The sequence below is a fragment of the Sander lucioperca genome, chromosome 5 (genome assembly GCF_008315115.2).
Source record: "Sander lucioperca isolate FBNREF2018 chromosome 5, SLUC_FBN_1.2, whole genome shotgun sequence".
Taxonomy (NCBI): Eukaryota; Metazoa; Chordata; class Actinopteri; order Perciformes; family Percidae; genus Sander; species Sander lucioperca.
Window position 1 is genome coordinate 38,133,949 of NC_050177.1, and position 24,257 is coordinate 38,158,205.

General features: G+C 41.6%; 1 protein-coding gene across 3 annotated transcripts in view; it reads right to left on the minus strand.

Annotated features, from left to right (window-relative positions):
* hip1 (huntingtin interacting protein 1) overlaps positions 1-24,257 on the minus strand; it is a 49,799-nt gene that overhangs the window by 3,628 nt on the left and 21,914 nt on the right. For 2 of the 3 annotated variants that reach the window (XM_031293274.2, XM_031293276.2), the window contains exons 2-30: positions 23,819-23,882; positions 23,077-23,219; positions 22,816-22,872; positions 21,057-21,137; positions 19,448-19,524; positions 18,209-18,270; positions 16,966-17,106; positions 15,532-15,589; positions 15,269-15,344; positions 14,453-14,596; positions 13,769-13,866; positions 13,388-13,460; positions 13,067-13,250; positions 12,481-12,569; positions 12,151-12,267; positions 11,707-11,808; positions 9,002-9,004; positions 7,775-7,969; positions 7,425-7,572; positions 7,218-7,304; positions 5,749-5,856; positions 4,646-4,782; positions 4,414-4,524; positions 4,043-4,101; positions 2,626-2,719; positions 1,180-1,280; positions 834-939; positions 576-699; positions 313-374 (exon numbers count right to left, since the gene is read on the minus strand). In XM_031293274.2, the coding sequence (XP_031149134.1) occupies positions 313-374; positions 576-699; positions 834-939; positions 1,180-1,280; positions 2,626-2,719; positions 4,043-4,101; positions 4,414-4,524; positions 4,646-4,782; positions 5,749-5,856; positions 7,218-7,304; positions 7,425-7,572; positions 7,775-7,969; positions 9,002-9,004; positions 11,707-11,808; positions 12,151-12,267; positions 12,481-12,569; positions 13,067-13,250; positions 13,388-13,460; positions 13,769-13,866; positions 14,453-14,596; positions 15,269-15,344; positions 15,532-15,589; positions 16,966-17,106; positions 18,209-18,270; positions 19,448-19,524; positions 21,057-21,137; positions 22,816-22,872; positions 23,077-23,219; positions 23,819-23,882 (2,901 nt within the window). The remainder of the gene's footprint in view (positions 1-312; positions 375-575; positions 700-833; positions 940-1,179; positions 1,281-2,625; positions 2,720-4,042; positions 4,102-4,413; positions 4,525-4,645; positions 4,783-5,748; positions 5,857-7,217; positions 7,305-7,424; positions 7,573-7,774; positions 7,970-9,001; positions 9,005-11,706; positions 11,809-12,150; positions 12,268-12,480; positions 12,570-13,066; positions 13,251-13,387; positions 13,461-13,768; positions 13,867-14,452; positions 14,597-15,268; positions 15,345-15,531; positions 15,590-16,965; positions 17,107-18,208; positions 18,271-19,447; positions 19,525-21,056; positions 21,138-22,815; positions 22,873-23,076; positions 23,220-23,818; positions 23,883-24,257) is intronic. The other variant, XM_031293275.2, reaches the window with a different exon arrangement.

Sequence of the window (24,257 nt, forward strand, 5' to 3'; positions counted from 1 at the left end):
ATTTAACCAATGAAAAGTATTAAAAGAGCGTGTGACTAAATCTCATTGCTCCATTGACTCCTCAAACTGTCGGCAAAACCTAACATAACTCCACTCTGCCTCCATCTTGAATGAAGTGCCGCACACAGCAGAGCTGAAGGTAAAACAGTGACGAAGCGATTTCATCTGAGGTAAATAGCTTAATAAAATGTTTTTTTTTTTTCATTTTCCTGAAAAGTAACGTAAGTAGGTTTCCGCCCGATGGCGACAATATATTTTTTAAGATTCAACTCAGCTATGCAGCTTATTATGATAGATATCTTTGCTGCTTACCTGTGCATCCATCTCTTGTCGTTTGATCTGGGTGAGAGTCATGCTGGAGAAGTCCATTGTATCTGGATACAAACAACAAATTACCTATTGAGTTTTATTTACAACGTGTAGCTTTGAACTCCCTTAAACTAAGAACTAAAAAAGATAGCAGCTGGACATTTTGTGATCAAATAAAGCTTAAACAAAAAAACAAAAACAAAAGAAAAATCATTAAAACTGTGAAACAAACAATTTCAACTTTCCAGTCAACGTGATTCTCTCACCTGTTTCTTCAATCTGGGACTTTCCAGACTTGGTGGAGGCCACGACAGCTGCGGTGGCCTGCGTGACGCCTCGGGACGCCTGCTGTAGGCGGTGCAGGTTGCCGCTGTCTTTGTCTGCTTTTACCTGGAGAGGGAGGGCAGCAACAAGACAAGAGACATGAGATCTACAACATGTATCCCTTTAACTCTATTAGCTCAGCAAACACCAAACAACTTACACCATTTAGACCCAGAGAGAACTATGTATTCTTTGATTACCTTAGAGGCAGCCACTAGCTGGGCTGTGCTGGCAGCTATTTCATGTGAACACACCATCAACTCCTCAAACTTCCCTTTGCCCTGCACCACCAGATCAGCAGCGTCTCTGGAACGACACCATGTTGATGTTTAGACCACTTTGTTCACAACACAGTGACAAGCACCTGATTTATGAATGACCTTCCATGCTTGAAACCTGATTTACTGTTTTGTTTTTTCTTTATTTATGCCCTCATAAGGGTCTCCTCTATCATTCTTTCGGACATTTAAGACTCACAGCACTTGTAAAGCACTTTCATACTCTGTAGTAAGTAGAAAACACTCAGGAGGGAGGACTGATACTTACACCATGACCGTGGCGCCCCATCCCACTGCTTTGGAGGCAGAGATCAGGCCCTCAGTCCAGCGGGAGTTCTTGGCATAAAATTCCTTCATGGAGGCTGCCCCCTAGTGGACAAACGAGAAAATATGAAATATGTTTCATGACACACTTCTTAAAGTGCCCATATTATGAAAAGATCACTTTTTCTGGTATTTGGGGTGTTATTTTGTGTCTCTGGTGTTTCCACACGCATACAAACTTAAACAAAAAAAAACATCCATGCTGTTTTGAGTGAGATACGGGTTTCTGAATGTAACCTGCCTTCAGTCTCCGGGTGAGCTGTTCAAAACCTGCAGGGCTTTCTACGTCACTAGCCGAAACGAGGGGGCTAATCGTCAGCCTTCATTCTCAATGGCAAAACACACACGAGTTCACCATAATCTACAAAATAATTACTTACATGTCCCTATTCTGCAGGTATTCCATGCAAAATTGGAAGTGTGCCCTCGTTTAGAAGAAGTCTCCCGGCTAATCCTGCCTTGTACTGACTGAAGTTAGAGAAACAGCTAGCTAGCTGATGTGATCCGTACCTAGCTACTGTGCATGTGCGACTCCCAACAGAGATGGTACAGAAGTGTGATGTCTCACTCTGTAGCTAAAAACACACAGGGTGAAAAGCGGAGCTGCAGCAATGTGCAGTACAACAGAAATATGGTGTTTTTGAAAATTAAACCATGTAAACCTATTCTGGTACAACCTCAAAATACAATTATGAACCTGAAAATGAGCATAATATGAGCACTTTAAACTCACAGACATGAGCGCAGTGACTGCCACTTATGATTTGTTTTAAATTATTCAATAACCTAGCAATTATTTTCTTGATTAATCAATGGATCATTTGGTCTATTAAATAATAAAAAATGGCCATTACAATATCTCAGAGTCCAAGGCGACATATTGTCTGACCAACAGTTCAAAACCAAAAGATATTCAGTATACTCTAATTTAATACAAAGCAGGAAAGGCAGCTAATTATCACATTGGAGAAGCTGGAACCATCGACTAATCGTTCCAGCTATAGCCTGGACAGAATATCATGAAGATCTGTGCAACATCAAATACGAAACCTTGCAACATATATACGGCCGGTTTTTGTTGAGGGTGTGTCTGCATTATAATGTCAGCAGAGCCTAATATTATTCTAGGTATCAAGGTATTTTTTCATAGTTGCATATCCAGGTTTTTTTTTTTTTTTTTTTTTTTTGTTGAACCATAAACTAAATTCACATACAACAGACCTCAGTGAAAATTAGCATTTGTGAATATGAAATGTATCCATCACAATTAAAAGACTGTAAAGTTGCAAATTTGAATCAGTCAGTTTGGAGAAGTTAGATGTTGGAGTTAGAGAAACGATGCTGAATATCTCATGAGAAATCTGTTTATAATTTCTCACTGTCAACTCACCCTGCCACTCTCCACGATGTCCCTTTGCAGATTCTTGGAAGACAGAACGAGCTGCTTGATCGCCCGCATCAGCTCTGTGCAGGAGGCCAAAATCCTGCAGGGGGCGACAGAGCAGAGGACACAAACAGTGACGCACTGAAACTCTACAGCTGCTGCTATCTCTCATTTTCATCCAACTAGACACATTTTGAAAGATGGAGCTCAAAACAGACAGAAATCAGCTTCCTCACTATTTGGAAATATCAGTTAGTTTCCCCACAGTCTAGTTATTGCATGGCCAATGCACCACTGATGTGAATTCTCAATGTAGTAGTTGTAGATGCAGTAGTTGTACGTTTCTTTTCATAATTATCTCTCACAGCAGCACTGGTGCAGCAGTTATTGAGAAAACAACTTAATTGGCTTCATTTGCACATAAAAGAGACTTATTACACAAACTGGATAAGTAAACATGAAAAGAAACAAACCCAACTACTAGATGGCATGCACATTAACATCAGTATGAGACAAAAGCAGCAAAATCTAAACCCTAGAAAAACTGATAGTCCTGTAGCCTTGGATGGTTAAGTGAAGAGTCATGTGCCTGATGCAGCAGAACCACCACTGATTCTGCACAATAATGTAATCAAGAGATTTCTTAACTTCCTTGGGCTGTTAGTTGCACCATATCTGGTGTAAGACATCTATGATATGATAATAGCTTGTGGAGCTGCTCCAGCGAAATAGGAATGACATTACCGGTATAAAAACTACAGAATGCACACTGAAGAAACTCATTTAAGGTTTGGCTGTATGGAAAAACAGCAGGCAAACATTACATGTCACACTGGCTTCAGGCTTCACAGTTTGCATCGGCTTTGTGGCTGAACTGATGAAATTCTTTGCACGTCAGCCCTCAGTGTGTGACCGTCTGCAACTTCACTGAAATATCATGTGACTGTTGCGCTGCCTTGTTGGTAATCATCTCTATGCCTTTTTCCAGTTCAGTGATGTATCTATAACAGATGAATCGGTTCTTCAATCTTCATATTTCTTTTTTAGGCATTTTGTCTTTCACCGCAGAGATGGTTGTTATTGTTGTTGTCGTCGTTCTAGTCACCGATAGTTCAAGTTTATGGTTTCTACTTTAATCTTAATACAACTTACTGCTACAGTATAGAGAGGAGACACCAAGATAAAGCCATAGAAAGTATAAACGTTTGTTTGTGGGTCAACTGTAGTTCTATTTCAGGAAACTGTGATATTCCTGTAACATAATGAGGTTGATCGTTTTAGTAGATCTAGATCAAATCGTCTTGCACTCTCCTGAATCTCATTTATATTCAGTTAATTTGAGGTTTAAACCGTTTTTGTTTGATCCTGTATATAAACCTTTTCACCTTGGAGAAAGGGATTCCAGGCCAAATCTTTGCTTTACCTCTCATTGACTTCCATCTTGATTCCTGTATCAACTGCTCGGGACTTGTTGAGCATTTCCTGTTGGGATCCACAAAGGCACATTGGAGACAAAAAAAGACACTTTGAAGTTCATACTTCTTGAAAGTGAAAACAGGGGGCAATGTTTTCACCTAGCTTGCAAAGAGCCGCACACTTACACAGCATGTGCATTTAAATACACATCTTCCACCAGATGACCACAGCTTAACACACACACACACACACACACACACACACACACACACACACACACACACACACACACACACACACACACACACACACACACACACACACACACACACACACACACACACACACACACACACACACACACACACACACACACACCTCTATCCTGGTAGCTGCCGATTCCACAGCAGCAGAGGTGGCAGCCATTTCCTGCTCCACTAGATCTCCCAGCTCCCCCTGCTGTAGCTCCAAACCCCGAGGACGCAGTTTCTGAACAAAGACAGAACAAGAGAGACTGAAGTCAGTATTAAAGTACATACATGAGCATATTTAACCTTTTATCACAATCTAGATCATACAGCAACTCTAGGGAGGATTTGTATGTATGGACCTCTGCAGTGGCCAGAATGGCCTCCAGAGCCGCCTTCAGCTTGCTGTTGTCTGCTGCAGTCAGGCTGTCCTGCTGCTTCATCTGGCCCAGCAGAGCCAGAGTTTCGGCCCCACACGCCTTCACACTCTCTGAGAGGGCTGATAGCGACAGAGACAAGGACAGGGAGGACGCATATAATTAAAATAAATAAACATATATAGAAAGAAAATGACCAATAAGTCTGATTTCCTGATATATATATATATATATATATATATATATATATATATATGCCATGCTGTAAAGTCATTTACACTCCATTTTCTATCAAAATACCATAGTATTTCTTCTGTACACTCTGATGTGTATCAGTGCCACTAGGGGCTGCAGCTGCAGTGTTAATTATACTGACATCCCCTCAGGCAAAGTGTCAACTAACAGCTGAAACAGCCACTCCAATGGGAGGTAGAGAAACCAAAACTACCTCTACAGCAGCTGTCGTCCTGTTTTTTCAGATGCAGGACAACCAGCAGATTTGCATCAAACTGTACGCAGGCTTTCAAATGCTGCATTCAAATGTTTCTGCAATGGATAAACACAGGGTCCATTGATTGTCTGAGTTACAGCTACAGATGGCGCTTCAGTTCGACCCAGTTTTAATTCTATGTCGTTTCTTTTTTGCAGTATTAAGACTGCTGGTCAGAGCTCCATTATATTTAGGCATGTTTAGACCTGCCCAGGCTGCTAACATCTCCCAAGAGAGCAACATCCTGCAAACATTAATCCTGAATGAAGTCAGCAACTTTGTTTTTACCCATGCATGTTTTGGCTGAAAGACATGAGTTATTTCTAATTACAGGACGTTCAGATATATGGACTGATACAAGGTATTACCAGAAGATTACATACTAACATTAAGGTAATTATAGAGACAATAGTTTTAACTTTACTGTACATATGTAACACATGAGAAGGTACAATATGAACTACTTACAGACATGTCAGAACATGTACATGTCTGGGCCTGAGAAAAGTGGAGACTACAATTTATTCTATTCTATCTCTCTCACACACACGCGCACACCCACACAGGCACTCACACACGCACGCACACACACACTTACCATCAGCTTGCTCTACAGGCACCATGTGGGAGGTGGCACTACCCTGAACGATGGTGTCTCCCACCAGGTGGCCACACTGGGTCACCACTCGTACCAGCTCAGATACACCTACAAAATAAATTAAAATCTTTAGTACTTAATGGCTTCTTAGCACTCACACAAAAACACATCAACATAAACACACACATATATAAGACATTGGTCACTTACATCACTATTTTATTGCTGTTTTGAAAACACATAGACTATATATTTTATTTTATCTTGTTTCATGTTTTCACTCTTAATGTATTTTAATTTTAACTTTTAAAAAGGTTTTGGACTAGTATTTTTATATGAATATGGTTGGAATGCTTTTTAAAAACTTGAACAAAGAAAGTAGCCTTCTTAAACACAACGTAGCTATATACTTAGCTATATTCAGAAAAGGCTTTACAGCTAAAAGAAACTTTACAACAGCTGCTTTAGCATTTAGAAGGGACATTAGCAAGCTAATAGCATATAAGCTAGTAGCTAGCAAACAGCTATAGCGGGCTGAATACAGTATACTGTATTACCTTAAAATACAGAGATTCATGTGGTCAAACGTATTATTCAGTTAGAAATTACTCTTGAAATGGCCATTGTTTTTCCAATTCTGATAACACAGACATCACCTGGTGTCGACTTTGGCTCTAACGTTACGTTTTCTCGGAGGTTCCCACTCTGTTTTTATGATTCATGTTTTAAAGCCCCCCACGCACCTGTTGTACATCCTCACAGGTGTTTTCTTATGTTGCCTGATTAGACCTTTTCTCAGGTCTCTCTGTACAGACTGTGTCTGATTGACACATACCTCCATCACTTCTTATGTAGCGTCTCATTATTATTTATATATTAGTGCAGAAAGTGGGGATATCACACAATTCCCTGCAGAGCTTCCCCCAGCTTCAACTTGAGACAATCAGCAAATAACTGAAAAAAACCTGTTTGGATGCCCAGGGCCTTTAAAAATGATCATTTTAAGGTCTGTGGACGGTAACAACAGTATTCATTAAAATGTTGAGTAGCAAAATAATAAATCAAAGGCACCACAACATCAGTTAAAATATCTAATTATTTACTAGCTTATTACATATCTTTCTCCTCTACTGTTCCACCTGCTTTTTCAACATGTTAACTACCACCAACAGAAACAAACTCACTCGTGTCACCCAGATTGCATAAAAAAAAAGAAATTGGCCTTCCCACCCCCAACCTATCAGACCTCAACAGCAAAGCCACCAAACGCAAAGCACAGACAATCACTCACGACCCCGCTACAATAAGAGTTTTGTGCCTTCTGCCATATCATCCCTAAATAGCCCTGTACAGACTTTGAAAACAAATTTTCCCATTGGACAATGAAGACTAACTAATTAACTAACTAACTAACTAACTATCTTAATTGCATATCTTTACATATAATGTATCCCTTTCTAACTGCTCACCTGTGTTGTCAGCCAGGAAGGCCTGTCTGGCAGAATGCAGTCGGTCTATACAGTCTAAAGAGGCCTGACATCTGGATGCTAGGTAGTCTGCAGGGATAACAAAAAGAGAGACATGGCAGCCAAGACATAAAAATGTGAGTATGCACACAAACATTACTACACACAGTGCTGATCTGCATCCCAACACTGAATTACAGCAGCTCTGACCTGCAGAGCTGGTGCAGCTGATGTGCACCGGGTCGTCTATCTGAGCCAGCGAATCCTGAATGATCTTCTCCGCCTCCTCCACAGCTCCCTGCAGACTGGACCAGCGAGCTGTGACCAGCTGGCTCTCCAACGACTGCTCCCTGCTCTCCTGTGGATGCAAATCCACACACACGGTTGAACTTATCACACCAGCCTTTATTAGAAAGGCCAGAGAGCGTAAAATGTGAAGATTAAGATGTTTATTGGACATGCTGGTTCTCTCAATTGCCACCAAAACATTGGCTCAATTTATTACAGCTAATTAAGAAAGTTAATTAAGAAAGATAATTGAGAAAATAACAATGTGTCACCTTCTCATTGAGCTGATTTTGCAGGGCTTCTGCCGTCTTCACCCCGCTCTCCCTTTCAGTCGCCAGCGAGCTCTGTACTCGTTCTAGCTCCTCCCCGCGGGCAGCCAGCTCTGCCTCCACCTTCGACAAGGATTGCACCAGCTCCGCCTTCTCAGACTCAAGGGCGACCAGCTGGGTGCCGATCACCTCACTTGACTGCGTGGACGAAAAAAAAGCAGGGGGGGGGGGATAAAAAAAGAAGATGATTTCGAGGCACAATGAATCCACAGGAAGACGTGGTTACACGTGGTTAGGATAATACATATCTGTCATGACATATCAGGATGTGGTAGGGCGTGATGCCAGTACTCTGACCTCACAATAAAAATAAAAAAACACTTCATCTTCAGCCACTGATTATAACAATATTGCCTCCATTTAAGTTTGCGGAGAGGCGTACAGTCTCCAGAGATGTTTGGGTTGAGGTCAAGTTTACAATCAAACGAACACTAGGAGGCTGTGGTTGTGCAACTTGGCTGCAATGCAACAAACATGAACTATGGCAACGGGGTAAAGGGTTACATCAGATCCTGTGTACTAGAAGTTTCTGAAATGACATTTCTGGAATATTAACTACTTAAAAAATTAGGTGAGCGCAAGAATATGATCTACAGGTAAGAAAAACATGTGTGAGACCTACAGCCTAAGTCCCAGCAGGTCCAACTGAGAGGGAAAAATGTTGAGAGATAAAGGAGAAACAGAATTAAGAATATGGATGTAAACTGTGCGGCAGGAGCTCGTGAGAGCTGAAAGCATGTGACAAGAGCGATAAAATGTGGGCTATGTGTGAAAAGGACTGTGGAGATTAAAGAGATGGAGGAGGAGGATAAAAGACTGACGGAATTGATAAGTAGTGACTACAAAAATAGGATGTCAGGAGTGGGAGGCAGAGACGGATGAGAGGGACGCTGCATGTGCAGAAAAACATCTGAAATTGTGGGTGGAGGGAGTCATGAGCAATCAGTGAGGTTGTGAGGGTGTATAACATGAATTCATAGCTCATTGAACTGTCACTCCCCTTATAGTTCCCTTCGAAATATCCCTGCAGATCAATTTGAGCTAGCTGCTCAAAGACACAAACTCACACGGATATACTGAAGCAGGAACCAAGCGGCTGCATTTACGAAAGGGATTCTGCTGGGGGAAGGACAGTCAGTCAGTTAAGGATTTAGTTTTCACAATGTGAACAGCCTGGTCCAGGATACAGAATGGTATATACAGTGGCACTAAAAGGTTTATGAACCCATGCTAAAGTTGACTAAAAAGAGGAATAAAAAATTAATCTTTTGGAAATTGATCTTAATGCCTTAATTAAAAAAATGAGGAAAAATCCAGGGAAATTGACGACATTGGCGACAATGTCGTCAATTTCCCTGGTGGAAGTTGCTGAGGTAGTTAAACAACTCCACAGTCGCAAAGCCCCAGGGATTGATGAGATCCATCCAGAAATGCTTAAAGCTCTGGGTGTGGAGGGGTTGTCTTGGTTGACACGCCTCTTCAACATTGCGTGGAAGTCGGGGACGGTGCCTAAGGAGTGGCAGACCGGGGTGGTGGTTCCCCTTTTCAAAAAGGGGGACCAGAGGGTGTGTGCCAATTACAGGGGTATCACACTTCTTAGCCTCCCCGGTAAAGTCTACTCCAAGGTGCTGGAAAGGAGGGTTTGGTCGATAGTCGAACCTCAGGTTGAAGAGGAACAATGCGGATTCCGTCCTGGTCGTGGAACAACGGACCAGATCTTTACTCTTGCAAGGATCCTGGAGGGAGCCTGGGAGTATGCCCAACCGGTCTACATGTGCTTTGTAGATCTGGAGAAGGCGTATGACCGGGTCCCCCGGGAGATACTGTGGGAGGTGCTGCGGGAGTATGGGGTGAGGGGGTCCCTTCTCAGGGCCATCCAATCTCTGTACGACCAAAGCGAGAGCTGTGTCCGGGTTCTCGGCAGTAAGTCAGACTCGTTTCAGGTGAGGGTTGGCCTCTGCCAGGGCTGCGCTTTGTCACCAATCCTGTTTGTAGTATTTATGGACAGGATATCGAGGCGTAGTCGGGGTGGAGAGGGGTTGCAGTTTGGTGAGCTGGGGATCTCATCGCTGCTTTTTGCAGATGATGTGGTCCTGATGGCATCATCGGCCTATGACCTCCAACACTCACTGGATCGGTTCGCAGCCGAGTGTGAAGCGGCTGGGATGAGGATCAGCACCTCTAAATCGGAGGCCATGGTTCTCAGCAGGAAACCGATGGAGTGCCTTCTCCAGGTAGGGAATGAGTCCTTACCCCAAGTGAAGGAGTTCAAGTGCCTTGGGGTCTTGTTCGCGAGTGAGAGGACAATGGAGCGGGAGATTGGTCGGAGAATCGGCGCAGCGGGTGCGGTATTACATTCAATTTATCGCACCGTTGTGACGAAAAGAGAGCTGAGCCAAAAGGCAAAGCTCTCGATCTACCGGTCAGTTTTCGTTCCTACCCTCACCTATGGTCATGAAGGTTGGGTCATGACCGAAAGAACGAGATCCAGGGTACAAATGGGTTTCCTCAGGAGGGTGGCTGGTGTCTCCCTTAGAGATAGGGTGAGAAGCTCAGTCATCCGTGAGGAGCTCGGAGTAGAGCCGCTGCTCCTTCGCGTCGAAAGGAGCCAGTTGAGGTGGTTCGGGCATCTGGTAAGGATGCCCCCTGGGCGCCTCCCTAGGGAGGTGTTCCAGGCACGTCCAGCTGGGAGGAGGCCTCGGGGAAGACCCAGGACTAGGTGGAGGGATTATATCTCCAACCTGGCCTGGGAACGCCTCGGGATCCCCCAGTCGGAGCTGGTTAATGTGGCTCGGGAAAGGGAAGTTTGCTGGAGCTGCTACCCCCGCGACCCGATACCGGATAAGCGGACGAAGATGGATGGATGGATAGAAAAATCCAACCTTTAAGGACACCAATTTTCTTTGTGAATGAATAATGTATCGTAATTAAATAAATGCTCTTCCTTAAAATACAGGGGGCATAAGTAAATACACCCCTATGTTAAATTCCCATAGAGGCAGACAGATTTTTATTTTTAAAGGCCAGTTATTTCATGGATCCAGGATACTATGCATCCTGATAAAAGTTCTACATATAAATAAATAAAATCATCTCGCAGTGCAAATCAAATCAGCTATTAGGTTAACTGAAATAAAACCATGCCAATCTCTAGGTATGGTGAAGGGTATGTGATGATGTGGGACTATTTAATTCCAAAGACCAAGGGAACTTTATCAGGATGCATAGTATCCTGGATCCATGAAATAACTGGCCTTAAAAAAATAAAAATCTGCCTGCCTCTATGGGAATTTAACATAGGGGTGTACTTACTTATGCCCCCTGTATTTTAAGGAAAACATTTATTTATTTACGATACATTATTCATTCACAAAGAAAATTGGTGTCCTTAAAGGTTGGATTTTTCCTCATTTTTTTTAATTAAGGCATTAAGATCAATTTCCAAAAGATTTTTTTTTTTATTCCTCTTTTTATTCAACTTTAGCATGGGTTCATAAACGTATGAGTGCCACTGTACTATAGCCTGGGCCTAATTTTTCTTGTTTAAGAAGGTCAGGTTTCATGAACAGCTGATCCATATGGATGACGTGGTACGTGCACCAAAGATGTAACTGACGCTACAAAAGTTGGGCGTAAGTGAGATAAATAAATAACTGATGACTAGAATAAGAGTGCATGCCGCCAGCAGCCCATTTTTTGATTTTGTCCAGACTGTGCTCCATTAGGAAACCCCAGGTTTGATTAATGTCACATGACTGATCTTTTCACACTTTCTTGTAGCAGCCGCTTTTATCTTTTATAAATTACTTCAGTAACAGCAGCTTCAAGCTAATCCTTTTGTGCGAGGAGTGCCAAAATGCTGAGAGGAGAGTGACCTGTTGTGACGAGGCCAAGGTGGTCTTCAGGGAGTCTAGCTCCGTCCTGCTGGACACCAGCTCTCTCTGGAGCTCCTGAAGCTGCTCCAGCTGCTCCCTCTCCTGAGCAAGAGAAGTCAAAATCTCACTTTAGACAGCTCACATCAGCTCCACCAATAAGAGAAAAAAAATTCTTTTGTGGGAGTTTTTTTACAGGTCCAAAAAACAACAACCAAAAATATAATTTCTCAAAGCAGTTTCTTTTGTTTGGGTCTTTTTGTGGCCAAATGATTGACCCTGAGGGCCCCAAAAATCTTTTCCCTTATTATGTTCCTCATGCACCCTAAAGCAGTGAGGTTCAGCACTGTTGGACCCACAGCCAATCATTTGACTGCAAAACACTGAGATGAATGGACGTGGCTAACTTGCTGTGTGGCAGGGATGTTAAAATGCATTTGTAGTCACCTGTCTGTCTGCAATCTCCTGAGCGGCCTTCACCTTCTCTTGCATCTCTCTCCTCACTGCGTCCACTTCATCCTGTGCCGCACGAGCCACCGTCATCTGCCGGGTCACCTCTGCATTCTACACACACAAACACACACACACACACACACACACACACACACACACACACACACACACAAAAAGGGCCAGCTCTTTAGCTTGGGGGAAATTATAACAAGGACAGCAGGGGGACAGAATTTAATTTAACTTGGAAGTTGTTTTTTTTAGGAGGTGACAAGGACACAGAGACGGATTTGATTTAACATGAAGAAGTCAGACTCGTCTTCATACCTTCCTCAGCAGGTCTGCATGACTCTGAACCAGCTCTGAGTACTTCTCCTTCAGTTTGGTGTAGCGCTGCTCATTGGCCTGAGCTTTTTCTGGTTAGAAACAACAGAGAGAGAGACACAGTCATACACAGTTATTAGCAGACACAATAATTGACTGCAGGTGAGGAACACTGTAGGTAAATCATCGATACAACAAAGACCTAGTTTAATAAATTATTATCAGTTTTTCATCATGTTACAACCTATTGTTTTTTCCTTCCTTTTAAAAGGCATACATATCTGCAGTCAAGTTGAGTCATGGATACAAACAGAAGAAGCAAATAAATGAACATAAAATAGTCTTGACTGTATGTTAAGTGTACCAGTGTGTTCTGTATAAGTAGGACACAGCATGTATTGTGAAACACACTCCTTTATCAGATTTGTAAACTGCTTTGTTGTAGCTTCACTTAAAGCCATTGCCAAAAGGGTGGAATTTGTCAGACTAAACAAAACAAAAAATGAGGGCAGCACAGCTTTAAACTATTTTGATTAATAATGATGTGACCAAGAAGCTTCCTGTTAAAGGGACAGATGTCCAGACTTACTCTCTATCTCCGTCAGGCTCCGCTGCTCCTTCTCCGTGTCCTCTCGGACCCTCCGCAGGTCGTCCAGCTCCGCCTTCAGGAACTCGCTCTCTCCTGCCGCCTGCAGCCTCAGGTGGCTTTGCTCTGCAAGCTCCGCCTCCAGCTCATTGACACGCCCCCTCAGGGCTTGACACAAGCGACCACTCTGGTGACGGACAGAGAAAGAGAGAGTGGGATTAAAAGAAATGAACACTGGGATCCTTTGTAGATAGATTTATTTGTGTGTGAGACATTTGTAAGCTATCTGTGAAATGAATAATGAGTGTTTCCTCTCCTCTTTACCTCCAGTCTGAAAGAGTCCAGCTCGTCTTTCAGGGCCTGGATCTCCCTCGTCAGCTGTTCAATGAGACGGTCTCTGATGGGTACAGACAAAACAACAGTCCAAAATACAGTATAAACAGGAAATCAATAAACTTTATTTTCGCAGGAAGACTTGTAACAGATACAAATGAAATTTGGCTTGATTTGGGTCTGGATTTTTGTATGCATCTAATTAAATGTAGAATTTCACACAACCACCCCAAAGATCCATAACTGTGCTGCAATATTTATGCATTTATGCAAATGTAACGAGAATAATTTAGCTTCTTGTCAAATTTTAAATTACACCGACGGCTATAATCATGCAGACACACAAATCTAGTGTGACGTTTTAAGCCCTACTTGTCGTCCTTCCGCATGCCGTTCTGACTGTTGAAGTTGAAGGGGTCTATAGCAGCCGAGGTGCCAAACAGGTCGTCAAACTTGGTCTCCAAAGCAGCCTGTGTGTTTAAAACAAGCAGGTTTAAAAGAAAAATCACATGAGAAAACTTACATTGGCACCATTGCATTGTCGTCATTAACTGGGTTATTATTTTGTGTTTCCTTGTCTTTTCTAACTCATTATGAAACAAAGTCATTAACTATTGGAGCTGTACCTACAATCCACCTTTGTGCCTCTAATGTTTCATGTCTTCTAATATTCTTGTAAGTAGTCTCCATCGATCTTTCCAATCTGCACATTCACTGTCAATGATCCAGGTGTTTTGCAGCTTTATAAGAAGACAAATATTTTTTTTTCAAACAGCCAGCTACTGTATGTGAAAGTCAGTATAATTAACACCATGACATGCTGACATAAATATAAACCAGATGTTTAGAGTAGTCTTACCAAGAATCTGAAAAATATGTGGTTACACAGGGGAGTCTACTCATGTCTACGCTGCTGGCAGGTTATTTCCTGCTTTTTCTCCTTCAGTTTACCATTTTTGATTGCTGACTACAACAGCACACACACACCATCTCCAAAACAGAGATGGATTTCATTTAAGAAGGTATCATTCAGGGATACTTGGCTTGTTTAGTTACCGGCAACACGGGCACATCCGTGTCCACCAGGTCGTCTGTCTCCACTACGTGCTCCAACTCGGGGGACGACGACTCGGCGGGGATCACGACCACAGGGCTGATGTGCTCCGACAGAGCCGACGCACGCAGGAAGTTAGGAGGGTTCTGCAAGAATCACACAGCACAATTTTAATCACCATATTGTTGTTTTTTTTTTTGCAGGAAGCAGCTAGAAGTGTCCCTAAATGTCTTTACCCCTTGAAAATCTGATATTTGTTGCAAGTTTAAACAACATAGAAATAGATGTGTATTTTTTAACAAATGAGATCTAGATTACATCAATATCCTGTGCTTACATTCAACACAGATTCATTTACATGAATTCACCTGCATCCCCATGAAGGGGAGTTAGTCATTTGCCTTGTGGCAGAATTTTAGTGTGAAAGCAACTTTTGTTTTTCTTCGTTTGCATAAAAATAAAAAGCAAGGGAGTGCAGCTACAGGGCATGTTTATGTCACGTCATGTTAGTGATGGATATGAGTTACACCCTCAAATAGATATGAGCAAATGTAGGACAGAGAGTGAGCTCAAAATACATATTGTGAAGGCGGCATATTTTTTTTATTTTTTTTTAAAGATATAATCAAGACTTGTTTTAGAGTCTATAAACAACTGGTATATAAATATACACTATTAAAAGAGAGAGCTTTTTGATGGGGAATTAATTAATCAACTGTTAAACAAAAACCTGAAACAACCGTTGTGGGTCAACTTGAGGCTTAGGTTTGGTTAAAATGTGGGTGGAAAATGTAAGACTTAGTGAGGGCGGTTCTCACCTCAGGCAACTGTGGGATCTGAATCAGCCTCTTGAAATACTGCAAGTTACTGGAGCGATAGAACAGACTCTTTAATCTGAAACAGAGAGACAGAGAGTTTAGGACAGACCAAGGAACAGACAGAAAATCAAAGAGAGACTAAAGAGTTTGACACTGTAAACGTCATTCTACGCGTTACTAAGAGCTCAGTCCTCGGGGTCACACTCAGTCAGCGAGTAGAGTGAAACCGTGACCGGCTAGGTTTATGTGAGTGAACTTCATACTTCTTAAACTGTTCCTGGAAGCGATCTCTGTGGCCCTGGAGAGTGTCTGCTGGAAGGCCTGCAAGCACACACAAAACAGAAACATGTCAGTGCTCGGACACCAATGCTGTCAGGTATTCTGTATACAAACATCTTCTTTTCAGAAACTGAGAAAAGGCTTCTTGAAACTGAATTGCATGCATGTTTGAGTTTATCCAGCAGAGCTGTGAAAGTTTTTCAGGAGCCAAAGGGTCTGAAAAAGCCTTTAACTCCGAGGAGAGCATGTCATCTTTAAATCTTTGAAGAAAAGGGTCACACATTTTGAGTATTTACACACATTATTTCTGTACTGCAGTAGGACTTTTAAGAGTTAAAAGGTGAAACTCAAATCTCAAAAGTTGAATTCAATGCTGCTCAAGAGGCAATGGATCTCATACAAGAACCACTCAAACAAACAGATATGTTCTGAAGTGTGTTCGAGTGATTCAAGAGAATTTGTGGCATTTACCAATTTACATGTGTTAAAAATGTTTCACAAAGGGAATTCATGAGTGGTTTAGACCTGTCATACAAGTCATGTACAGACAGTATTTTTAAGTTTAAATCAAATATAACTATAAAAATAAATAAATATAACTGAAATAAACTTAGGCTAATGCAATATTAATATTCTCTTCACCATATTATCATTATCATGGCTTGCCGATTTAGTTTTTTTATGATTTTATTGGCATATCTAAACTTTATTTTGTCTTTATTTCTGTCACAGAAATATTGAAGCCTGTTTTAATATTTTCTTCAGTAATTGTTTCAGGTCCCATAATAATGACCGGAGCTGCGATTATCAGTCAATCGGAAAAAAAAAAAAAACATTAACTGGGAATTATCTTGATAGTCGATAAATCCTTACTGTAATTCTTTAAGCCAAAATGCCAAATCTTATCTGGTTCCAGCTTCTCAGATATGAGGATTTGCTTCTTGATTTGATCATATATGATGGTAGATGAAATATAATTTGGTATCGGACTGTTTGTCAGATAAAACAAACAATTTAAGGACATCACTTGGGTTCTGGAAAGTTGTGAATGGCGTTTTTCACTACCTTTACCTTTTTGTAGAATAAATCGTGAAAATAATCGTCAGATTAATTGATAATGAAAAGAATTACTGCCCCACTACCGACACTGGAAGTTGTCACGTTTTCGTCTGCTGACTTCCAATAGCAGGACTTGACTACTTATTCATCAGTTATGAGAAATTGATTATGCTATCGATCAAAACCCATGAAAGTGCACCTCCCCTATGAACAGGTGGCATTCATCAGATTGAAACGCATACTTTATGACAAGGTAAGGCAGTTTGTAATAAGAGACTTTTCAAATAAGGTTTGAACTCTAATACTACTGAGCCTGTAGTTGCGGTGCAGTTTGACCAACAGACGTGTGTGTCACTCACAGGAGTGCAGCTTAAACAGCAGCTTGACGGTGTAATCATACAGGTGGCTGCTGTCCAGGATGACTTGGATGAGGGGGGCCAGGCGACACTGGCCCGCCGCTGTCACTGACACCGACCGAGACATGTCGAGAGAGCTAAATACTGGGGAGGGGAGAGAGAAACACATACCCGATCAATGGATCTCTTCAATGCATCAATATCTACCCACACACAGTCGTGAGAACCCATCAGGTATCATTACAAACACACCACACATGCACACATCATTGATTATTAATGCAAACGTAGCGAGACAGTCGTGCACGAGCCTCGTCAATCATGAATTTTTCATGAATCAATCAAGTTGTTCTGCTGTGCTCTCAGCCACTAAAATAAACTGATAAAATGACTGAAAGCAGCAAGAAGCTCACTCTTGCTCATGGGGGGGGGGGGGAAGGTTTGAAGTGGAGCAGCAACCTGAACACTAACAGGATTGTCTAACTCCCTCTCTGCCTCCATCATCACGCCCCTCTTTCATTTCCCTGCCACCCTACTCACACCACCCCTAAAGCCTGGAGAGCCTCTGTGCAGTGCAGAGGTGTGGTTTCCTGCACAGCTATAACACACACACACACACACACACACACACACACACACACACACACTGCCCCCCCCCCCCCCCTCCCAGGCCTATTTACCCCTGAATGACGTGATGCTTTGAGATTTGGGTGTGAGAGGTGACACAGACTCTAATGCGTTTTTGTGTATGTTTAGTGGAATATCAGACTCATAAGAAGAAACATTTGTTCTGAATATGAATAGAGATATGGTTTTGGCAGATATCTTTATTTCCCTAGAGAGAGCATGGGGTAATAAGAATGAAGAGCATCATACATTGAAACAAGAATGTAATTTTCTCCTGTTCATTTAAGAACGGGAGCGCACAGCTTCTGAGCTCCTGGTCACATCCCAGCCATCTATTTTTAGTCCTGTCCATACTTTAAAAGACATTAACCCAGGATGACTCACCCAGACAACAGCAGGGCTACAGTCCGGGTATCTAACCACTAATAGCTGTCAGAGTGTCTATTTCTGTGCACCATTATGAACAGTACACCTATCAGTCAGACTGCGTCTTCCTGTCTGTGAAAGTGTATCATCAAACTGTTTTGTTGTGTGTGTGTGTGTGTGTGTGTGTGTGTGTGTGTGTGTGTGTGTGTGTTACATCATAGTCTGGCTCAGATAAGCACAGCTGGTAGCTTACCACCCAGGAAGAGGTTGAGCTCACACTCCAGGTAGTCAAACATCTCTACTGTCAACTGGAAGCTAAAAGAGGAGAGATACAGAAAGAGAGATGACCGTTTTACATGATTTCAGCAAACACACAAATGTTTTATCTCGTCATAGTGGTAAAAATTGCATCAAGGAGTGTAAGAGAGAGCGTTCACATTGATGGAATTCTTCTCACATGTCAATACCACTGTTGCTCCAAATAAAATGACCCAAGAGTACCAAAAAATGTGGTTCTTCAGTTTTTTGCAGATGAGTGTTTTCCTGTTTTTCTTGAATCAACACCTTTACTTCATTTCCTTCCCACATTCTGATTGGCTGAGTCATGGTCAAAGCAGGAGAAACATACCCCAAACTAGAAGGGCACTCTGGGATCACAGACCTCCGCCAAGGCATGCCCTATTTCACAATGTTAATGCAGTGCGACTCTTCCCAGTCGGGAACTCATTTTTCCAATTATTTCGACACTACGTGAATGCAGCACAAATGCACAGAAATCTGGCAATATTAACAATAGCAAAAAATAATTGGTGTATTTGCCCTGTGATTCGGATTTGCTCCAAAATTTTAATGGGCTCCTCCTTGGCCCATGCTACACCCTTCTACCAAGTTTCATGAAAATCCGACAAGTAGATTTTATGTAATCCTGCTGACAAACAAACAGACAAACCAAGCCAAAAACATTACGTTCTTGGTGGAAGTAATAATAGTAATGCACACCTGTAACGGTATAATACAGTAGGTCCAAACCTGGGAATACATCTCCACAAAATGATTCCTTTTTTTTCGGACTTTTCCTATATTTTTGCAAACATTAGATACTTCTACTTCTTCAGGCCTCTGGAAATCTAAATGTAACAACATGAGAAGGAAAACCTCGCTCTAGTTTGACATAGAAGTTATTAAAAGAGGTAACTGTAGCAGCCCCGGAACTAAACTGCTTGGAGGGAGACTAACATTTTTAAACAGTTTTCTTCTACTAACTTGTGCTGAACAACACATCTCTAAAATGATCACGATGAATACGTTCTTGTGGCCCTGTAGCATTATGATGATAATGAATTCATCCAATTACATTTTATTTCACACTTTGGTCAACACAGTTTGAGATATAACACTGAAAACCCATTCATATCTGGATCCTGGGTTCTGGCCGGCAATAACCACAAAAACAATAACGACAGGCGAGGCAGCAGCAGCATGCCACACTCACAAGTTGTTAACGTCGTTCTCTCCAGCCTCGTCGAGCTGTCTGTTTGACATCTGTAGGTTGCCGGGGAAACGAGGGTTCTGAAAAAGAAGACAACAGGAGGAAGTTCAGCCGTCCTGATGGCCATCTGAGACGAACACATGAGTAGTTTACAGGCATGATCTACTGTGTATAACCATTAACGTATGTACTTTTATAATTCATGCATAATTCATTTGGAGTCATGTTTGTGTCCATCTGATGAATTTGAGTCCAATATTTACTCAGAAACAAATCCTCAAAAACATATCTGGCTCTTTAGCTGCTAATGCTACACTGTGTTCACCAGCTAGCTGTGTCTGTCTGCTGTTTGGTGCTGAGCAGGTAGAGTACAGAGAGTTTTTAGATGAGATCGGGGAGAATGAACCAAACCGGTACAGTTGTTGGCCAGAAAACCAAAGTTATGAGCTGAAAAAGTCTTTATAACGCTGTGTAAAGCAGAGGGGATGCTTCTCTGTTGTTTTATCACTATGAGCGACCCCTTTTACAAACAAATAATCACGAGATACATTGTTAATATTGTTAAATATTAATTGCTTTAAGTAAAGGATTGAAAGGAGTGATTTCCCCTTGGGGGATCAATAAAAGTATGTCTTAATGTCTTAATCTGAATACTTCCCATACGCTGGCTGGCAAGTTTACGAGAAACTCTTTGAATCCCTCAGGCAAATGTGTTGTTTGGACTTTGAACTGCTCCCGTGCACTCTTTTGTCTCACAAGTTGAAGCCTTGAAGTTGAAGTTTGACTCTGGATTTACATAAAACTGCAGCACAAATATATATCTAAAAACCGTTCTTGTTTCTCTGCAGCCAAAGATTATATGAAGTGTAATGGTGGGCAGGTGTGAGGACTCCAAAGATACAAAAAAAAGACAAAAAAAATCCCGCTGCAATAATTCTGTTTTGAAAATAACCCTAAAATATGTTAAGGCACCCTATTTCTGTTGAAATATGTATGTGGGCAGTAGATCATTTAGCAAGTAAAAATGACCCAAGCAGATATTCTTTTTAGTTCACCAGCTCTTTGCTTTGTTAATATGAGACTGTTTTCACAGAAGCTGACTGTTGATTAATTGACCTTTATCTAGTGTGTGACGAGATAATTTGTATTTCTTTCTCTGTGAGCTCAGCGTTTTTTAAGACATTGCGTGAGGCGTATATATCAACTTGCATGCTGATGTGTCAGCGATAATAAAATATAGGGTACAGAGGTGAAATAAAAGTTGATTAACGGTTTCCTCCGGCAAAGTGTCACTTTACTCTTTTGATTCCCATGATACATCTTGGCAAACTGTCCTCTAAAACTGCCCTGACCCTTGGGTAAGAATTAGCCGTCAGCGGTGCAAAAACTAACCACATCTTCTTGTGATAGTATCAACACTGCCTCTCGGTCAGAGCACAGCTCTGCTCTGCTGTCTCATAAAAAGACTACATTACAGATTCTTGAGAGGCCATTAGTGTAACCCCCCCCCTCCCCCAGCAGAGATATGCTGGCACTAAAAAGAGAGTCTGAGACAAAGATAATGAGTGATGAGGGAGACTGGCGCTGGGTTTTATAGGCCAATATGACTCACTTTGATGTGAAACTCCATTTTGGTGATGAGCAGTTTGAGGTAGATGCTGCACAGCTTCCCATAGCCTTCACTCAGGTGACCCTGGGGGGGAGACATTAAGAGGAAGAGCAGAGACATGATCAAAAGGTATAAAAAAGTCGTTTCTCTTCCTGGAGGACTTGCAGCTCTTGCTGGTAAAAGAAAACTGAGGAAGCAAATCATTTGGTGTTTTGAGGAAATTCGTTGTGGCACTTTAGCTGAAGGCATCACACAGTAAACGTGAAAAGAGTTAGCAAAGACCATATTCAGTTCAGGTTCAGTTCAGTGAACTGGGTGTGAAAATGTCTCAGTGTGGACAAAGTTGAATAAGAGTAGTTATTTGGCCAATTTGCTTCTCACTTCCTTTTTCCCTGAGCCTGGGAGTGCGGGTGGTGATGACACAACAGGAGAGGCCACCACCCGGGTCACAGGGACCAACTTCCTGTATCCTCCTGCCTAGTGACTTCAGCGAAAACTGAGTAATAAAAAAACATCCAGGAATACAGAGCAGAGCGGCTCTCCACCCGTATGTTGCTTTAGACTGCTCTGATTTTGTGGCTTTAATGCACTGCATTCTGTAGAGGTAGGGCTGGGCGATATGGAGAAAATCAAATATCACCATATTTTTGACCAAATACCATGATATCAATATTGCGACGATATTGTAGGGTTGACTATTGGTGAGTTCACAAAATATTTACACAATAAGATCTGTGATAAATAATCACCAGTAATGTGGATATAACGACTAAGTGGTTAAAGGCAAATAATAGAACAGCTAGAACAGTTTGGTAAGTTCCGAAAATTACATCCTTTTACTGTAATGTAGCCTTTAAAACCAGGAACAACGCGTATGCCATATTACAATATAACGATATCCAAAATCTAAGACGATATCATGTCTCATATCACGATATTGATATAATGTTGATATATTGCCCAGCCCTTTGTACAGCTTTACACAATAAACCCTGTTAATTTCTTCAGAGGTGTCATCAATAATGTGAAGAGCCTTGCGCTCACTTAGATCAATGCAAATGTTATCACCAATGAGACTTACACAGAAACCAAGTTCAATTTTTAGCTCTGCCACCTTAAAAACAGGTGAGAGCAGGGATTCCCCGCTGAGAAGCTAGCAGACTAGCTTATGTAACACTACTGTCTGTTAGCCACAACATGTAGCTGGCAGGCATTGCGTTCTGACAGTCACACTTGGCATGCTTTTACATGGCTTTGTCCATCACAGGACACAATGTCTGTCACTCCAACAGCAGCCGGCTGACTAAAAACAAATCATGTAATCTAACAAGGAGGACAGTTGGTGGCTGTACTGTGATCATGCTAATAAACAAAATACAAGCATCCTTAATAATAATTCTCCTTATTTTTAGGGTAAATCATCAAACATTGCTGCTGCATTGCATTTCTGGCCACAGTCCAATCATGATGTCAGAAAAGGTGTTTTCCAGCTGCTGTCAAAAGCCACACCCGAATAAGTTGTTGTTTCTGACGACATTTTAGCCGCTGCCAAATTACAGGAGCTGGCTCAGTAATAGACAATTATCATTATTAATATGGATGGAAAATATGTTTTAACACAAAAGTATGTTATTCATCCATGTTTAATATTGATGATCAAAATACAGAGTCACCAGTAGAGAAGATCACCTATGACATAAGGTCCTTTTTGTGACTGCATGCTGTAATGTGACCACATTAATATAATACTCTGTGTCCTTACCCACATCCTGCTCATATCAGTTAAATCAGCCTTGTTCCTCATGGAGTCCTTTATCACCTGGAGGGACATCAGCAGAGACAGAGGGAGGAGGAGAACCAAGAGGGCGAAAAAAAGAGTTCATAAAGCAGGACTCATCAGGGATAATTAACTAAATGTAGACGAGGTGTGACATAAACTGAAGAATTAACCATTAGTGAAATTGTCACCATGATATGTGAGTGAAAATGGTTACGGTGTTACAATATTGTCATCTTCACGTACGTTTGGATGGCCGTCTCGCAGCAGCTTGTGGAAGACGTGGCAGAACTTCCAGCAGAGCACCGCGTTGCTGGAGAGAGGAAGCCGGTTGACTGCTGCCCAGAAAGTGTGGGCGCCTTTCTCATGATGGGTTCCCAAGATGCAGGGTGACGGGGCTGGTCAAGGATCACTGGATTATTATAGTGCATGACATACCAACATTTTTTTTCTGTGTGGCACTAGTCTGGCTCGTGACCAATGTTACATTTCATCATCTCTTTTTCTTGTCTTTTTTTAAATTTTTACCAATCTTCATACATAAAACCCATGTTTTTACAATCAGTTTAAACAGATTTTTACTAAACTTTCATGAGTTGTTTCTCTTGAAGCAAGAAGACACTGATTACTACAGTTTTAAATTAAATCTAAATTACAACATTGACAGCTCAGACAAAAAAAAAAAAAAGACAAATAAACACAAATGAGCTGCTGATGATGTGGAAGAGTCTGTACTCCTATGTAAAAATATGAAAAAAAATAAAAATAAAAATAAAATGAGCTCCAGATATTTTGGATTTAGTTCCTCCTCTCCCTGGGACTCTGCAGACTCCAAACAATTAAATTAGCTCTGCAGTAGGGCCACATGAAGATGATGGGGTTACACTAAGTTTATTGTTTTGATCTTGCACTAACGTAACCCTGCAGCTACGGAGAAACACACACACACACACACACACACACACACACACACAATATGTGAGGATATTCCTGGCATGCTTCTCTTTGACAGCGACCTCCTGTGTGTTGATGGCCTTATTGATGCTGACAGCCTGTGAAGAGGAGGAAAGAAAGGGCAGAGGAGAACAGAGGAAAAAATGGAGAACACAAATCAGCTCACAGCTTTTTTTTCACTGATTACAGAAGAAATGTTTGTTTTTTTTAACTTGACAACCTTTCAGAAAGATATTTTTTTTACCTTTCCTACAAATCTGGAAGTGGAGAAAGAAGCAAAGTTTTTATTTAAGGGTGATTGACCTATTTTCTGCAGAGTTAGTATTCAACAGCTGCTGAGAGGCCTGAGCTCCTCTCTGCTTTTGAGGAGCTCTACAGAGGCAAACATCTGTCTCATCAAGCGACACATAGGGCATCACATCTCTTCTTTATGTTCCACCTGCAGAACACAGTCACTACCTTGAATTAGGGAG